Genomic DNA, 16,754 nt, shown 5'->3' with positions numbered 1-16,754 from the left:
CGTAAACATTCATTCTAACAGCACTTTCGTGCGTTTTGCCAGCAGCTCTTCGTTGTGCGTCAAGCATTGCACTGTTTATGACTTCAAGCCTATCAACTCCCGAGATGAGGCTGGTGTAACCGAAGTGAAATGGCTAGCTAGTTAGCGCGCGCTAATAGCGTTTCAAACGTCACTCGCTCTGAGCCTTCTAGTAGTTGTACCCCTTGCTCTGCATGGGTAACGCTGCTTCGATTGTGGCTGTTGTCGATGTGTTCCTGGTTCGAGCCCAGGGAGGAGCGAGGAGAGGGACGGAAGCTATACTGTTACACTGGCAATACTAAAGTGCCTATAAGAACATCCAATAGTCAAAGGTTAATGAAATACAAATGGTATAGAGGGAAATAGTCCTATAATTCCTATAATAACTACAACCTAAAATTTCTTACCTGGGAATATTGAAGACTCGTGTTAAAAGGAACCACCAGCTTTCATATGTTCTCATGTTCTGAGCAAGGAACTGAAACGTTAGCTTTCTTACATGGCACATATTGCACTTTTACTTTCTTCTCCCAGCACTTCGTTTTTGCATTATTTAAATGTTTCATTATTTACTTGAGGCCAAATTGATTTTATTGATGTATTATATTAAGTTAAAATAAGTGTTCATTCAGTATTGTTGTAATAAATAAATAATCGGTATCTGCTTTTTTGGTCCTCCAATAATCGGTATCAGCCTTGAAAAACTATAATCTGTCGACCTCTAGTCTCTTGTAACAAGGTAGGGTTGGTATACAGAAGATAGCCTATTTGGTAAAATACCAAGTCCATATTATGGCAAGAACAGCTCAAATATGCAAAGAGAAACGACAGTCCATCATTACTTTAAGACAAAGGTCAATCAAGTGGACGGCCAAGAAGAAGCACGAAGCTAAAAAGTTACCACCCTTTCATTAGAACTATAACTCTCACCAGATGTATATCTCACTTTCGCCACTTTTTGGGGGGCATTTTCTAAAAGTATTCTCTGGCAACAGTCAGTAAACAAAAGCGTCCTGTAACTAATGGCTTCTTAACATACTGTAAGTCCTGAGTTCGAACAGGCACGCTCCGGAATGCTATCAAGGCTGAAGGAGAAGGCTAGTTCAATTGACTTTTCTAATTTTCGGCGATGTATCCCACTTCTTGAGAGTTAAATATTTTTTTATAAAAGGCATTTGGTATGAGTCAATGAGAGAAGTGAGAAATTCTTCCTTAGTTGTTAATTATCTCTAAATATAAAGGCACAACCTAGAGTCGAGCCAATGTCTTAAGTAGATGGACATGTTATGACTCCAGCCTCGTGAAAGTGACAAACTAATTTTAAAAATGTTAATCAAAAACAACTTTATATCGAAGTAGTGCCTTTGATTTGTCAGTCTGCACATGCACAGTTCGCACAAGAAGTCCGTTAGACCCGATGACGTGTTTCTGCGCATGAGCTTAGCTAGCCAACGTCGCCATGACATCGACTACAAGTGTGATCTAGTCTTTCTATTGGAGAAGCAGTTTCTGCCTATCTTCATACTGTACTGTGTTTGATATTAGTTTGACACTTTTTTCAAACAATAAAAAAAGAAGAAAATGTACTACTTATGAATGAAGATAGCCTCAAAAAGCACAGCAGCCCACCCAAAGATAAGGCCTCTTTCAATCTCTATGATTGACAGCCTTGCACTTTTCTTAAATAATTCTCTATTTCTTTTAAAATAAGTTGCTTGTTTTGCAGTTCACTTGTCTGTGCAACCAAGTTTGGGTGTCAAAAATGTTGTACCATTTTATTTTACTAAATGAAATGGTAAACTTAAGTTTTTAAAAATGCACCGTTGACAATCCAATAAATTGTGGAGACAAATGTGTATATATATATATTTAATTTCAATTTATTTGAAGAAAAGTGCAAGGGTGCCAATAATCACTGTAAGATTATAATAGCAATGTAAATAAATTCATAATTTGTACAGATTTTGTTTGACATATTTTGTGCAATCACTTTATTTTAAATGTCATGTAATATAATGATAATGGTGTGACAGAGTATAAAAACACAACTTTGCCATCCACTGTTTTTGTGTCATGATTCTCACAGCAACATTCTTTAAAGTAACTGTCCAGTGAAAATCTTGTTTTACTTTTTATTATCACATTTTTAAAGCTCATATTCTGTTGGCTAATACCCAAATAATGTTGACTTAATTTCCCGGTAGGACCTTTTTAATTCTATGAGCAATACATTTTGCCAATATTTTAGCACAGTGGGGTGACTTCCATTTTTTTTAAGAGACTGGCTCTTTTACTGCCCCCATGGCTCCTGCTTCAGTAGGAGAGATCAGTCCCTCGTTTTGTGTGTCTGATAGTTTGCCATTTATATATGAGAAATTAAAACATGACAGTAATTGATCTGTCAGTAGTTCATAAAAAGCCCATCTCTATTGGAATGCCATCAAGGCAAGGCGTTTTCCGCATCTGAAAGTAATCAATAGTTAGTCCTGTGTAATTAGGCCTTCACAAGATCATTTTGTATAGCAGATAGTTTAACATGATTTGGGGGGAAACGTACAGTACCAGTCAAGAGTTTGGACACACCTACTCATTCAAGGGTTTTTCTTTATTTTTTACTTTTTTCTACATTGTAGAATAGTGAAGACATCAAAACAATGAAATAACACATTCTGGAATCATGTAGTAACCAAAAAACTGCTAAACCAATCAAAATAAATGTTATATTTAAGATTCTTGAAAGTAGCCATTCTTTGCCTTGATGACAGCTTTGCACACTCTTGGCTTTCTCTCAACCAACTTCATGAGGAATGCTTTTCCAACAGTCTTGAAGGCATATGCTGAGCATTTGTCATCAAGGCAAAGGGTGGCTACTTTGAATAATCTCAAATATAAAATAACCCTTTTTTGGTTACTACATAGTTCAACATGTGTTATTTCATAGTTGTGATGTCTTCACTATTATTCTACAAGGTACAAAATAGTACAAATAAAGAGTAGGTGTGTCCAAACTTTTGACTGGTACTGTATATCACAAAACTCATCAAATGAAGTTGGAGGACCTTCCTCATTCAGAATCTCCTTTGGTGTGAAGGATTTCTCCATCGTTTGTAACTTTGTCTGTAGGTTCTTTTTGGTCGGGTTTCTATATTGAATTTGCTCTGGTAATTGTATTTTTTTAACGCTGTCTTTCATGAATAAATTCCTCAATCTCCTTTTGTTAAGTGTCTAGATTATTCAGTGATTATGAAGTACATTCAACACCATTGTGTAATGTTAAATGTTCTGTTTCTATTGAAATTCTTTTCTCTGTTGACCGATACCATTTTTGGGATGACAATTTAATTGAATGGCCCCTAAAGGTACATTTAAAACCATCCAGTACAATAATTGTGTCCACTGAACCTGTATTGTGCAAGAAAGTCTGTTAAGAATTCCTTACTTTTTGTTAAGAAAGTACTGTCAGTCAATAAACCCTGGTTAAATTTCCAATATGCCCGTCCTCGTGGAAAGTCTATCATAGTTAGATGGAGGGATACTGTATAAATTGACAATCTGATCACATTCGATCCTCAATCAATGGACAGTTACTTTAAAACATTTGACAACAAACAAATATACAATTATTTAAAATATACTGTACATTGAGCTATTTTATAGATATACTGTATCACAACGTTCCGATCTCAGTCCATTGCTCAGCAGATCTTCAAGTTGAGCCAATTCCAACAAGTAGTGCCACCAAAAAGGCTATATTTCCAAGGAAAAACAAGACCAGCAGTACCAACTCCATGCTTGTCTGGGGGAGAAATGAAAAGTCAAGTACAGCCATGGCAGACAAAATAGTTGTTAAGAATGAGTCACTTTTCTAATTCACTGACACAATAGGTACATTTAAATGTGTGGGATTAAATGGTGGGATTCAGCGTACCGATTCAGAAGCACTCTCTGCATGATCTAGAAGAACAACCAAAGTTATATTGAAGTATTTGAAAAGAAAGTAGAAACCTGCACACTTCTCTTGCTTGTATCACTTTGTTTATTCAAGCTTACGTGTCGGCAAAAGTTATATATGGCAGATCCACAATATGAGGTTATTCAATATTATAGGGGGGCTATATATCATCAACCTGCATTTAATCGATATCATTATGTATTTGATCTCACCATTGCGCTTCCAGCGCATGTGGAATTCTAGCAGGATGTACATCGTTGCCTCCCATCCAACAAACCCACCCATCACCTTCAGAAGCCAACTATCCTCAGAGGTGCTAAAATACGACAGCCCAGTGAAGATGGCTGCCACTGGAAGATAATGTCAACACAATTACTAACATGGTAGTAGTGCAACAGCAAACAAGTTTGACAGATATTGGCTGACAAGATACGGTACTTTGTACTATACTAATAAAATCCAACAAAAAAACAATGTCAAAATCACAGTTCCTTACCAGCTAAACCTTTTATTGCCACTGCATTCAAAGCATGCGACCAATTGAATAAGAATCGCCTGTGAAAAAACAACAACACAAATATAATACATTAACTTGAGAAAACAAGCCACTTTTGGATTTACATACACTTGAGCAAACTGACATACACTAGGTATGAGTCTGGATCCCTTACCAGTGATGATGAGGTCCACATCGGAACATGGCAGCGATAGGCTGGAAGAAGGCCAGGATCATAACGATACAGCCCAACACAGGATGGGCTCCCTATAAACACAGATGGGCTCCCTATAAACACACTGGGCTCATAAACGGTCTCTCGTAACTATTTCAATTATCGGAGCCTTTCATAATAGAGTAGGTTTCATAAAACTGTAGACGGCACAGCATTTGTCAGATAGGTCTGTTTGTTTTAAATAACAATCGGCGCGCAGTAAAGGTTTATGATACATACCCCACTCCAGCCTCCAACTTCTGAGAAGGCCAAAATGAAGGCAATGATGGTGGCGGCAACAGTGAGTGTCATAAGAAACACGTGCACCCGAGGAACATGCAAGCCAAGAGTACAGATTATGTGGCATTATTATTTAGTACTAAAAACATTCCACCTAATAAAGTCATCTAGACGTGCTAATGTTTATGTTCATATTCTTCTATTTTTTTCTTTGTGGTTGCATTGTCGAGAAGGAACCTGCAAGTAAGCATTTTGTTGGACAGTGTATACCACGTGTATCCCATACATACGACGAATAAAACTCGAAACTAGAAACGTGACGGACATCAGTCTGCTTGCTTAATTAACAGCATAGCTTCCTGGCAAACACAAGTGACCGCCTGATTGACACACTCTCCCAATCTATCTATATGTAGAAATGCACCGATTCGATAGCAGTGAAAACATTTCAAGTACAATCAAATGTTGCTACACTAACATATTAGGGACAGTATTATAGAAACTCACCAGAAACCAAACATCTTTCCCAAAATAATGTTTCCCCTTGGCCACACCTTTCAGATACCTGGCTATGATCATTCCCAAACTACCCGTGGTCATCCACGCTATCAACATCAGGGAACCTGAAGCACAACAGGATAATAAATCAATCATCCATAATCAATACACACATCGTTAAGCTTGTATATGTAGTTACAATCAGTGTATTACCCTATAACGATTTGATTGAGGTAATGCATGCAAACTCTCCTCACTAAGGAAACGGCAACCTTACCATGTGCTTTAATAATAGGTGGCTCTTTTTCACTTGTAACAATTTGAGGACTTGAAATATCCACTTTAGTGTCACTGATGAAGGTGCCAGTATGAGGGCCGATTATCCCTGTCAAAGTCAACCGAAAAGTGAAATGGAAGAGAAATAGAATACAATTATCTTATGAAACATATTACTGCTAGACTGAAGCAGACTGCTTTCTTCATCGGTACCAGGCCCACAACATTAGAATCCTTATTCGATAACAGGGCCCGTATTCATACAATATCTCAGCGTAGGAGTGCTGATTTAAGATCCCGTCTTCCATGTCCATGTAATGTCACTCATTATTATCTAAAGATGTCATAGCACGATGTAAATAAAATGACAGAGGGATACAACCACTTCCTCTGTACCAGTACTGGTGCTACTATGCTGTAAGCTATTGGATCATACTGTACCATTATTGGAGGGCCCGTGAACGATCATGAGATAGTAGAGGGAACTGGACCCTCCGGATCGCTGAGTTGAAATGGGGTTCCTAGTCGTGAAGGAACAGCTAATGATACTATTATTCACTGAGGATTTAACATCAGAAACATTTCCCTAGAAAAGGACAAACAAGAGACATTTGAGTCATTACCGATAGTTTTGTGATTCATTATAGCATCAGGGTTGGGGGTACATTCCATTTCAAATCAGTCATATCAAAACTTTAATTCCAGTCCATATTCCAATGGCGATCATCCTCTTAGCTTTTCATACGTCATAATAATAGCAAGTACCAGAGGAAGTATCTCTGGTATCTTCCTTCCTGTTGAAAAGGCGTGTTGCAATTGGATGAGTCCGCCACTGTCCCGTCCACAAATATAGATGTCATCATTTCCCTGATGTGATGCAGAGGAAAACAGATTATGAGAGGAACACAATCAACCCTGCCACAGGCCACTTGAAGGTGCAGGGTACAATAAACAAAAATGCATGAAAGAAAAATAGCACACTGTTGAATGCTCCTGCAGTTGATTGGCTGCCTTCCACCTGCCCTCATGCAATCCTTCTTCATCGCTTTAAAAATAAACTTGTTCACCGTCTTCATTTCAAGTGAAAGTATCTGGACGAGTGCCTCAAAATGTGAATAAGCATATTGAATTGCAGGATGTGCATGCACTACTTCTGAAAAGGCTACATTACCATCCTCTGGTCATCTGAGAAGCCAATGGCGATGTAGCCATCTGAAGGGCCGGTCATCTCCAGCTGGACGGCTGTGTCACCGAGAGAGGTCATAGCAGACAGGAAGTAACAGTCTGGGCTGACCCCAGGATCACAGTTCAGAGGTTGGCTGAAACAGACCTTAGTGCTGTCACATCCAGTGCTGGAGTTGGAAACCTATTACAAACATATTCAATGTTATTGTAAAGCACTTATGTAATAGTGTGTGAAAATAAATGTTATTGTCTGATTGAAAATGTAATATGATAATATTGTCAGAGAGTGAGTGGCAGGTAGCCTAGCGGTTAACAGTGTTGGGCCAGTAACTGAAAGGTTGCCAGTTCGAATCCCCGACAAGGTGAAAAATCTGTTGATCTGCCTTTGAGCAAGGCACGTAACCCTAATTTCTCCACGGTCGCAATCAATGACCCCACTCTCAGGGGGAGTTGGGATAAGCAAAAAACACATTTCCATTTCACACCTCACACTCGTACAGGTTACCCACTCGTACTTGTACATACAGTGAAACAGGACAAATATAAGCACCCCCTATTTGACCTTTTGAGAGACTATCACTTACACTTGTGATACATTATTAAGACAAGTTTATGTTTTAAATAAAACACATTTGTACTATTATCTATTACCATAAGTACTAAGGATTTCAATGGAAATACTAGGTACGTCTACATGCACACTAATAATTTGATATTAAACTGATCAGTAGGCCGAGTATGGCATTAGTCATGTAAACACATTATTCTGCTTATCTTAAATCGGCGTTCATTCTAAGTAAGCATATGCCGAGTAAAACATCTGGTTTTCTGAGCAACCTTTCTAAATATTTGGTACACTCTTAGAAAAAAGGGTTCCAAAAGGGTTCTGCGGCTGTCCCTGTATGAGAAACCTTTTAGGTTCCAGGTAGAACTCTTTTGCGTTCTATGTAGAACCCTCTGTGGAAAATGTAAACAGTCCCATCAGTAGCCTTAGATTTTGTGTTCATGTAAACAAGATTATTACGAAAATCGTTCTTCTTGCAAAGCATGCAAATGTTTTAATCAAACTATTATATTAATCTGAATATTCACAATAATCGTATTATTGTGTGCATGTAATCATACTCACTTCTGAGGATGAGGAGGCAGTAGAGGTAACGGATGTGCTGCTAGCTGGGGGTGCAGCAGCGATGTTGTATGTGACTGGAGAACTTCTCACTCCAACCCAGAAGGTGGAGTAATCTTTTACAAAGGAGGCACTGTAAAAATGGCACGGCAGAACAAATAATAAAACAATGTAATAACATTAAGGGACAGAATTTCCATTTAAAGTGCGTTTTAGTCAAGAACTAGGCTTAATCTGTGTCCAGGAAACTGGGCCCCATGGTATAAGAAGTGTAGGAATATTCTAAGATAAATACACAATGCAGAGGAATAGAGGTCAAGAGGGAATTAACAATCAATGGAAATGGTTGTTTTTCTGTATTAGGGAATTAATGATCAATGGAAATAGTTGTTTCTTTGTAAAGGGGAACTGAAGATAAACGAGTCAGGGATACAGGAGGAACTTCAGTCTGGGACTCATAGCTACATGTGGCAAGGTCTCATTGGTCCAAATTGTCCATACATTGAGCCTGAAACGGGATACTTGGTTTTTGGCCTTTGGCCCAGTTTTACTGCAAGGAATTCTAATTGGTCAACCACAGGCTAGGCTTGGGTATAAACTACATCCTGTCTCGTTGTTCAGCGGAGAAACATTGAGGACAGGGAAGAATAAACATCTGCCATCTACTTTCGAGCATAACAACTAGGATGTGTTCTCTTTCAATAAATATATTTTTCTCCCCCTGATTTGCTTTGGGGTCTGTGTTATTGAAGAATAACAACAACTGCTAACAGAAGTGAAAATTCTGGTTCAGGAGCTAGTCAGATACTGGATGGGTGAATCACCTGAATTGGATGGAGTTGAGGTTGCCTGATGTGGGGGCCCTCCATATTCCCTGGATGGAGGATTTAGGTGAATTTGATGTGTGAGAAATTGCAGAATTCTGAGAATAGAAAAAAAAGGATGGAGATTTATTCAGAAGCAGCAGGGTGATTCCATGCCAGGAATTGCCCAAAATTTTCTGGCAATTCTCACATAGAAACTTCATTGGGAGGAGGGGTGTTTGTTTGGGGGATGGGGGGGGGGGGGGGGGGTCTAAAAACCTTTTCCTGCTTTGTCATTATGGGGTCTTGTGTTTAGATTGATGAGGAAAAAAACTATTTTGTCTATTTTAGAATAAGTATGTAACGTAACAAAATGTGGAAAAAGTCAAGGGGGCTGAATACTTTCTGAATGCACTGTATACATGCCTCCTGTAAGACCCGATGATCTGTGAACCGTGTCATGATACTCCTTATAGTGTGCTGTAAAATATGGAGTATGTCTAGATTCTGAAATACAAAAATTAACATAAATGTATTCAACATTAAAAATATTCATATGAATATCACAAAAGACACACGTCTACAAAGACAGCAGAGCACGCTCTCACTTTCCAAGAGGCAACCACATAGCAGGCTCAACTTCCCTGGCTGCCATACATGCCATAAATTGGCAAGTTAAACAATGGGAATGATCCATAAATATGGAATTATTACAAAATAAAATAAATAAAATAAATAAAAACTGCTTGCCTGACTTCTCAGTTTACTTGCCCCAGGAAATAGGGGAACCCTTAAGGTCCCTACTACAAACCAGGTTTCTGAGTTTTACCTGGTTGCCATCAGGAAGAGGAAAAAAATATAAAGAAGCAATTAAACTAGCCTTCTTTAGACTAGTTGAGTATCTGGAGCATTAGCATTTGTGGGTTCGATTACAGGCTCAAAATGGCCAGAAACAAGAACTTTCTTCTGAAACTCGTCAGTCTATTCTTGTTCTGAGAAATGAAGGCTATTCCATGCGAGAAATTGCCAAGAAACTGAAGATCTCATACAACGATGTGTACTGCTCCCTTCACAGAACAGCGCAAACTAGCTCTAACCAGAATGGAAAGAAGAGTAGGAGGCCGCAGTGCACAACTAAGCAGGAGGACAAGTACATTAGAATGTCTAGTTTGAGAAACAGATGCCTCACAAGTCCTCAACTGGCAGCTTCATTAAATAGCTTTTTCAAACAGAAATTTGCATCCTGTAGCTCTAACTCCAAAATGTTTTGGTACACTGTAAAGTCCATGGAGAACAATAGCATCTCCTCCCAGCTGCCCACTGCACTGAGGCTAGATAACACTGTCACAACTGATAAAATCCAGGATAATCGAGAATTTCAATAAGCATTTCTCTACGGCTGGCCATGCTTTTCTCCTGGCTACCCCAACCCCGGCCAACAGCTCCACACCCCCCGCAGCTACTTGCCCAAGCCTCCCCAGTTCTCCTTCACCCAAATCCAGATAGCAGATGTTTTGAAAGAGCTGATAAACCGGGACCCGTACAAATCAGCTGGGCTAGACAATCTGGACCCTCTCTTTCTAAAATTATCCGCCGCCATTGTTGCAACCCCTATTACCAGTCTGTTCAACCTCTCTTTCGTATCGTCCGAGATCCCTAAAGATTGGAAAGCTGACGGGGTCATCCCGCTCTTCAAAGGGGGTGACACTCTAGACCCAAACTGTTATAGACCTATTTCCATCCTGCCCTGCCTTTCTAAAGTCTTCGAAAGCCAAGTTAATAAACAGATCACTGACCATTTCGAATCCCCCGTACCTTCTCCGCTGTGCAATACGGTTTCCCAGCTGGTCATGGGTGCACTTCAGCCACGCTCAAGGTACTAAATGATATCATAACCGCCATCGATAAAAGATTGTACTGTGCAGCAGTCTTCATCGATCTGGCCAAGGCTTTCGACTCTGTCAATCACCGTATTCTTATCGGCAGACTCAACAGCCTTGGTTTCTCAAATGACTGCCTCGCCTGGTTCACCAACTACTTCTCAGACAGAGTTCAGTGTGTCAAATCGGAGGGCCTGTTGTCCAGACCTCTGGCAGTTTCTATGGGGGTACCACAGGGATCAATTTTCTGGCTGACTCTTTTCTCTGTATATATCAACGATGCTGCTCTTCCTGCGGGTGATTCCCTGATCCACCTCTATGCAGACGACACCATTCTGTATACATCTGGCCCTTCTTTGGACACTGTGTTAACAAACCTCCAAACGAGCTTCAATGACATACAACACTCCTTCTGTGGCCTCCAACTGCTCTTAAACACTAGTAAAACTAAATGCATGCTTTTCAACTGTTCGCTGCCTGCACCAGCCCGCCCGATTAGCATCACAACTCTGGACGGTTCTGACTTAGAATATGTGGACAACTACAAATACCTAGGTGTCTGGCTAGACTGTAAACTCTCCTTCCAGACTCATATTAAACATCTCCAATACAAAATTAAATCTAGAATCGGCTTTCTATTCCGTAACAAAGCCTCCTTCACTCACGCCGCCAAACATACCCTAGTAAAACTGACCTCGACTTCCAATCCTCGACTTCAGCGATGTCATTTACAAAATAGCCTTCAACACTCTACTCAGCAAACTGGATGCAGTCTACCACAGTGCCATCCGTTTTGTCACCATAGCCCCATATACTACCCACCACTGCGACCTATATGCTCTAATCGGCTGGCCCTCGCTACATATTCGTCACCAGACCAACTGGCTCCAAGTCATCTGTAAGTCTTTGCTAGGTAAAGCTCCGCCTCATCTCAGCTCACTGGTCACGATAACAACACCCACCCGTAGCACGCGCTCCAGTAGGTATATTTCACTGGTCATCCCCAAAGCCAACCTTTGGCCGCCTTTCCTTCCAGACTTATATTTCCCTCACTAACTTTAAACATCAGCTATCCGAGCAGCTAACCGTTCGCTGCAGCTGTACATAGCCCATCTGTAAATAGCCCATCCAATCTACCTACCTCATCCCCATATTGTTTTTATTTACTTTTCTGCTCTTTTGCACACCAATATTTCTACTTGCACACTATCTGCACATCTATCACTCCAGTGTTAATTTGCTAAATTGTAATTACTTGCTACTCTGGCCTATGTAATGCCTTACCTCCCCACAGCATTTGCACCCAATGTATATAGATTTTTTATTTTTTATTATTGCGTTATTGACTGTATGAGGGAGATATCAATAGATGAATATCACAGTCACAAAGTCGAACAGCTTTCCCATTTTAACAGATGCCGCTATGGAAGGAGATATCAATAGATGAATATCACAGCCACAAAGTCAAACAGCTTTCCCATTTTAACAGATGCTGCTCTGGAGGGAGATATCAATAGATGAATATGACAGCCACAAAGTCAACAGCTTTCCCATTTTAACAGATGCCGCTCTGGAGGGAGATATCAATAGATGAATATCACAGCCACAAAGTCAAACAGCTTTCCAATTGTAACAGATGCCACTCTGGAGGGAGATATCAATAGATGAATATCACAGCCACAAAGTCAAACAGCTTTCCCATTTTAACAGATGCCGCTCTGGAGAGGGAGATATCAATAGATGAATATCACAGCCACAAAGTCAAACAGCTTTCCCATTTTCACAGATGCCACTCTGGAGGGAGATATCAATAGATGAATATCACAGCCACAAAGTCAAACAGCTTTCCCATTTTAACAGATGCCGCTCTGGAGGTAGATATCAATAGATGAATATCACAGCCACAAAGTCAAACAGCTTTCCCATTTTAACAGATGCCGCTCTGGAGGGAGATATCAATAGATGAATATCACAGCCACAAAGTCAACAGCTTTCCCATTTTAACAGATGCCGCTCTGGAGGGAGATATCAATAGATGAATATCACAGCCACAAAGTCAAACAGCTTTCCCATTTTAACAGATGCCGCTCTGGAGGGAGATATCAATAGATGAATATCACAGCCAATTATAACACTGGCGGGTGGGCAATACTGTGAAACACTATCATTCCACTATTACTGCAGATATATTATGGACATTTTCTGAAATGACAATGCAAAAGTTCAACAAAAAAATCCTGTGTAGCAGCTTTAATACAGTAGGTAGACCTAGGCTAACACATACAAAGCAGAAATGACGGCCTCTACCAAATCATCTGCGGGACAAAAATAGTTTTGAACAGTCCATGGAGGTTTATTTCATGTTTTTGTGTTACTTATACAAGCACTAAAATGTTTTGCCTGCAAAATGCTACAAACGGCCCTGCTAATGCACACAGACAAACTAATCTCACCTACCCTGCTCTTTTCACCTACGTTAGCAGCAATGTGGGTCCATTCAGTCACTGTTTGTATGGTTTAAATAAGGCTCAGACAAGCGAGTGCCTTTTATTGTACTTATCTATGTTTTGGATAAGCGCTCTGTCTGTTGTTTCTGTTTTGTCTCCATTCTCTGTAGTCTCCAGGTATGCTAAGAAAGGGACCCAAACCAGACACGGTAGAAAACGCGATACATCCCACTCCCTCATTTTTTCTGATCGGAGCAGGGCCACTCTGGCCTACTAAAGCCTTGTTCACACTGCGGGTCTTAATCCTCAAATCTTTTGAAAAAAAATGTTCATTTAGAAATACTGACTGCCAAACAGCAAGTTACAATGACCAAATCTACATCTGCAATGCTTGCAGTTTGGGGTTTTAGGTTGTATTTCTGTATAGCACGTTGTGACATCAGCTTTAAAAAGGGCTTTATAAATACATGTGATTGATTGAAATCGTATTTGTGTGTGTTCAGACAGCAGTCATTTGCTGACATGGCTATGCTATTTGTCATAGTAATGACAGGTGTGTGTGCAGTGGTGTAGGATGATAGGGTGGTGGTGCTCATCACTCAGAAGTTGTGTAGCAAGCTAAGGTGACAACAATGCCTGCAATGGGCATTTCCCAGTTGCTTTGAATATTCAAAACCATAGTGTAAAGAACACTTTGAAAGCCTCAAATGATAAAATCCTCCAACTTTCAAAACAAGTAGTCAACTAGCTAGCCAGGTAGCTAGCCAGCTTTCTAGCACATTCACTCATTTGTTTGAAAACAATTAACAAGCTAGTTAGCTACCACGTATTCTTGTCAAAACGGTCAACATATGTAGCTTGCAAGCCACAAGGTGTGCTAAATAAGTCTAAAAACCACCTGAGGGCAAATTAATCAGATTTGACCATTCAAACATAAGTCGCATGGCCAAGAATCAGATTTGTATCTGACCTATGAAAGTGGTTTGAAATGTGGCTTGAAACATCCTGTTCCATGTGCTTTTTGGCTGTTCAGACTGAAGGAAACGAACAGATTCAAATCGGATATGCCACTTTTTTTTCTTTGAGTCACTTCGAACTGCCAATGTGAAGAAGACTTTATTGCCCCGGCCCTACGAAGTGCAAGACATCTCATTGGCAATTTATTTCTGGTCAGGCGAGGCAGGGACAATAAGTAGACCAGAGCCAGCTGTTCCCTCTTATGTGAGCACGCTAGATATTATCGAGGAACCCTAAGCTCTCACAGGATAGCATGCTCACGGGAGATGGGGATCACCCACTTACATAGACAGGACATTTTTTATTTTTTTACAATGGTAAACAGCTTGACTGAACTATCCTCATTTAGCCACCCTTTTTGGCCGAACCACGTCAATCGGGTTGACTTGTAGTGCCTGTCTCGGAATGTGCGAGCATGTGAAGGCGAATAATTGATCTGTTTTTGTAAATAGAGTGTTTTCTTCTGTCTCATAAACACATGTATAAGATCTAAACAACCATTACTGTTTCAATGTTATATGCAGGGATGTGACATGTCCCCCCCACACACAGTTTTATCATTGAAATGTGATACAAAATGAGGCAACGGTGTGCTTCCGAGCGGTTTGTTTGGAGTGTTTATCCAACTGGATAAAAATAATAATATATATTTTTTAAATGATGTTCCCCCCCACTTCTAAAATCAAAGTTGCACCTCTGGTTATATGTAATACTGTAGCTCTCATAACATAACAGAAAAGCAGGCTATAGGTCAGGTAGTAATAGATAGGTGGGAATAAACAGAATTAAATGGATTTATACAGTCTATGGTTATAGACTCACAGGTAGTCCGTTGCAGGTGAGTGGCTGGGCCTCTCCACTTGTTACAGTGAAGGATCCCAGAGGACTGCTTCCTCCAACCTCTCTGGCTTGTAACATAAACCCAGTGAATGGAGTGGAAGCTGCCAGGAGCCTGACTGTAAACAACACCGTGTTTAGTTGATTTAAACACCACCACAGAAAATGGAGACCGTTATTAATTGAATATCTACTTTTCAGAGATATCTACCCATAACAGCCAAACCATAGATATATTAATAAAACATATAGGCCTAGCGGCGAGTGTTCAATATATCTACAATATATCCCCAGTAATAGAGAAAACTACATGATGTCTCACCTATGATTTCATCGCCCTCCTTAAAGCTGAACCGGTCAGTGGTGACAGAGAATGGAGCGGGGCTTTGCTGTGCGACTTTTTTGTGTTGCGGTGTCATATTGTCACATGCCCCAGTCACCTTTCCGGAGCTGTAGCACCTCACGGCCCGCAGAACACACGCTAATAACACAATGATAAATATGTATCGATCCATTGAGATTAAATTATTAAAAATGAAAAGTAACTGTAAAAATAGACTACTGTTGGAGATAGTAGCCTACCGATTCCGGCAAATTGTGAAGTTTAGGTGAGGGGCAGAATTTGTATTGATGTGCCTTGTGGGTGGAGAGTAGACAAGTCTCGACAGGTTATGTTGCGTTCATAACCAGGTGGGATGGTGGAAATGACCAAGTGTGACGTCGTAAAACGAGTTCAATGCGTTTACTCCTTAATAGAATGCTGATTGGCTAATGGCCAAGTTGGCCAACAAGCTCCGTCAACCATAAACTAAAATTACATATATTATGCTTGTAAACAAATGATAGTGTTCAAATACCATATTAATAGATTGTTTATAGGAAATAGTGTTTTGTTGTTGCATTTAACTGCCGAAAATGCTGTTATCGATGTAATTTCCTTGACGTCAGAGGTCAGCATGTAGGAGAAGTCGGAGCTCAGGTATGATAGATGAGTTTCCCTCTAGTAATTACCAGTTAGAGGGGCATTCAAGTGGATTTTCAGTCGTATGTGGTAAATACCACCTTCCCACTGGGTTATGAATGCAGGGTATGACAGGTTGCTTCCCTAGAGATGTATAGAGATCGAAACGTTGGGATTCTTGCGGTCAATTTGCCATCTACAAATGATTTGTAATTATGTTCCGGCCCCAAGACCATCTGCTCAAGAAGAAAATAAATCAGCCCATGGCTGAAACTAGTTCCAGCCCAGTAGACTACTTTAAAATTGTGAAAGTCCACAATGGTGCTGCCCATGCTAAAACTGGCTTTTGGGCACTAGAGGCCTCTATAGAGTACCACAGAATGAGTCATAACACCGATAAAACCTAGCGGTCTAACAGGAAAAATGTTCCAATTGTTTTTCCACCATTCATTTTTTCCATAGGAGATTTTAGAAACATTTCAAATAAGGGCTGTTTGGTGTAGGCTTACCCTGGCATGACGTTTTGATTACCGTGTAAATCTCTTGGACAAGGTGACATTTATCAATATTCCCTGTTTGACTGCTAGGTTTTATGGGTATTAGGACACCTCCACTGTGGGGCTGTATACATGTCTATGGTTGCTTCCCACAATACCCTAACAATGTTCCTTCCGGCTTACCTTTTTTATAATGAGCTTTGGTGCTATTTTCACAAGTATGTGGTGAATTTTCTAAACTTTTAGTACAAAATTCCAAACTGACAACTGTAATCAAATGAAACAAAGGAATTGAATGAAACAAAAT

At 40.0% G+C, this 16,754-nt stretch overlaps 1 protein-coding gene across 2 annotated transcripts; it reads right to left on the bottom strand.

Annotated features, from left to right (window-relative positions):
- Nucleotides 1-2,938: 2,938 nt before the first annotated feature.
- LOC110490455 (putative ferric-chelate reductase 1) lies at nt 2,939-15,620 on the bottom strand. 2 transcript variants are annotated; one of them, XM_036944836.1, is made up of 14 exons: nt 15,312-15,620; nt 14,975-15,108; nt 8,830-8,927; nt 8,009-8,138; nt 6,866-7,060; nt 6,460-6,561; nt 6,136-6,280; nt 5,696-5,803; nt 4,921-5,543; nt 4,642-4,733; nt 4,467-4,525; nt 4,183-4,320; nt 3,947-3,972; nt 2,939-3,814 (listed from the first exon to the last, which is right to left on the bottom strand). In XM_036944836.1, the coding sequence occupies exons 1-9, from the start codon at nt 15,502-15,504 to the stop codon at nt 5,389-5,391; spliced, it is 1,260 nt and encodes a 419-aa protein (XP_036800731.1). In that variant the 5' UTR covers nt 15,505-15,620; the 3' UTR covers nt 2,939-3,814; nt 3,947-3,972; nt 4,183-4,320; nt 4,467-4,525; nt 4,642-4,733; nt 4,921-5,388. The 2 variants fall into 2 exon arrangements, with proteins under 2 accessions (XP_036800731.1, XP_036800732.1); XM_036944837.1 differs by lacking the exon at nt 5,696-5,803.
- Nucleotides 15,621-16,754: the final 1,134 nt, after the last annotated feature.

Source organism: Oncorhynchus mykiss, chromosome 15, assembly GCF_013265735.2.
Source record: "Oncorhynchus mykiss isolate Arlee chromosome 15, USDA_OmykA_1.1, whole genome shotgun sequence".
In the NCBI taxonomy this organism is placed as follows: Eukaryota; Metazoa; Chordata; class Actinopteri; order Salmoniformes; family Salmonidae; genus Oncorhynchus; species Oncorhynchus mykiss.
The sequence above is the reverse complement of the archived record's forward strand: the minus strand, read 5'-3'. Positions and strand labels throughout refer to the sequence as shown.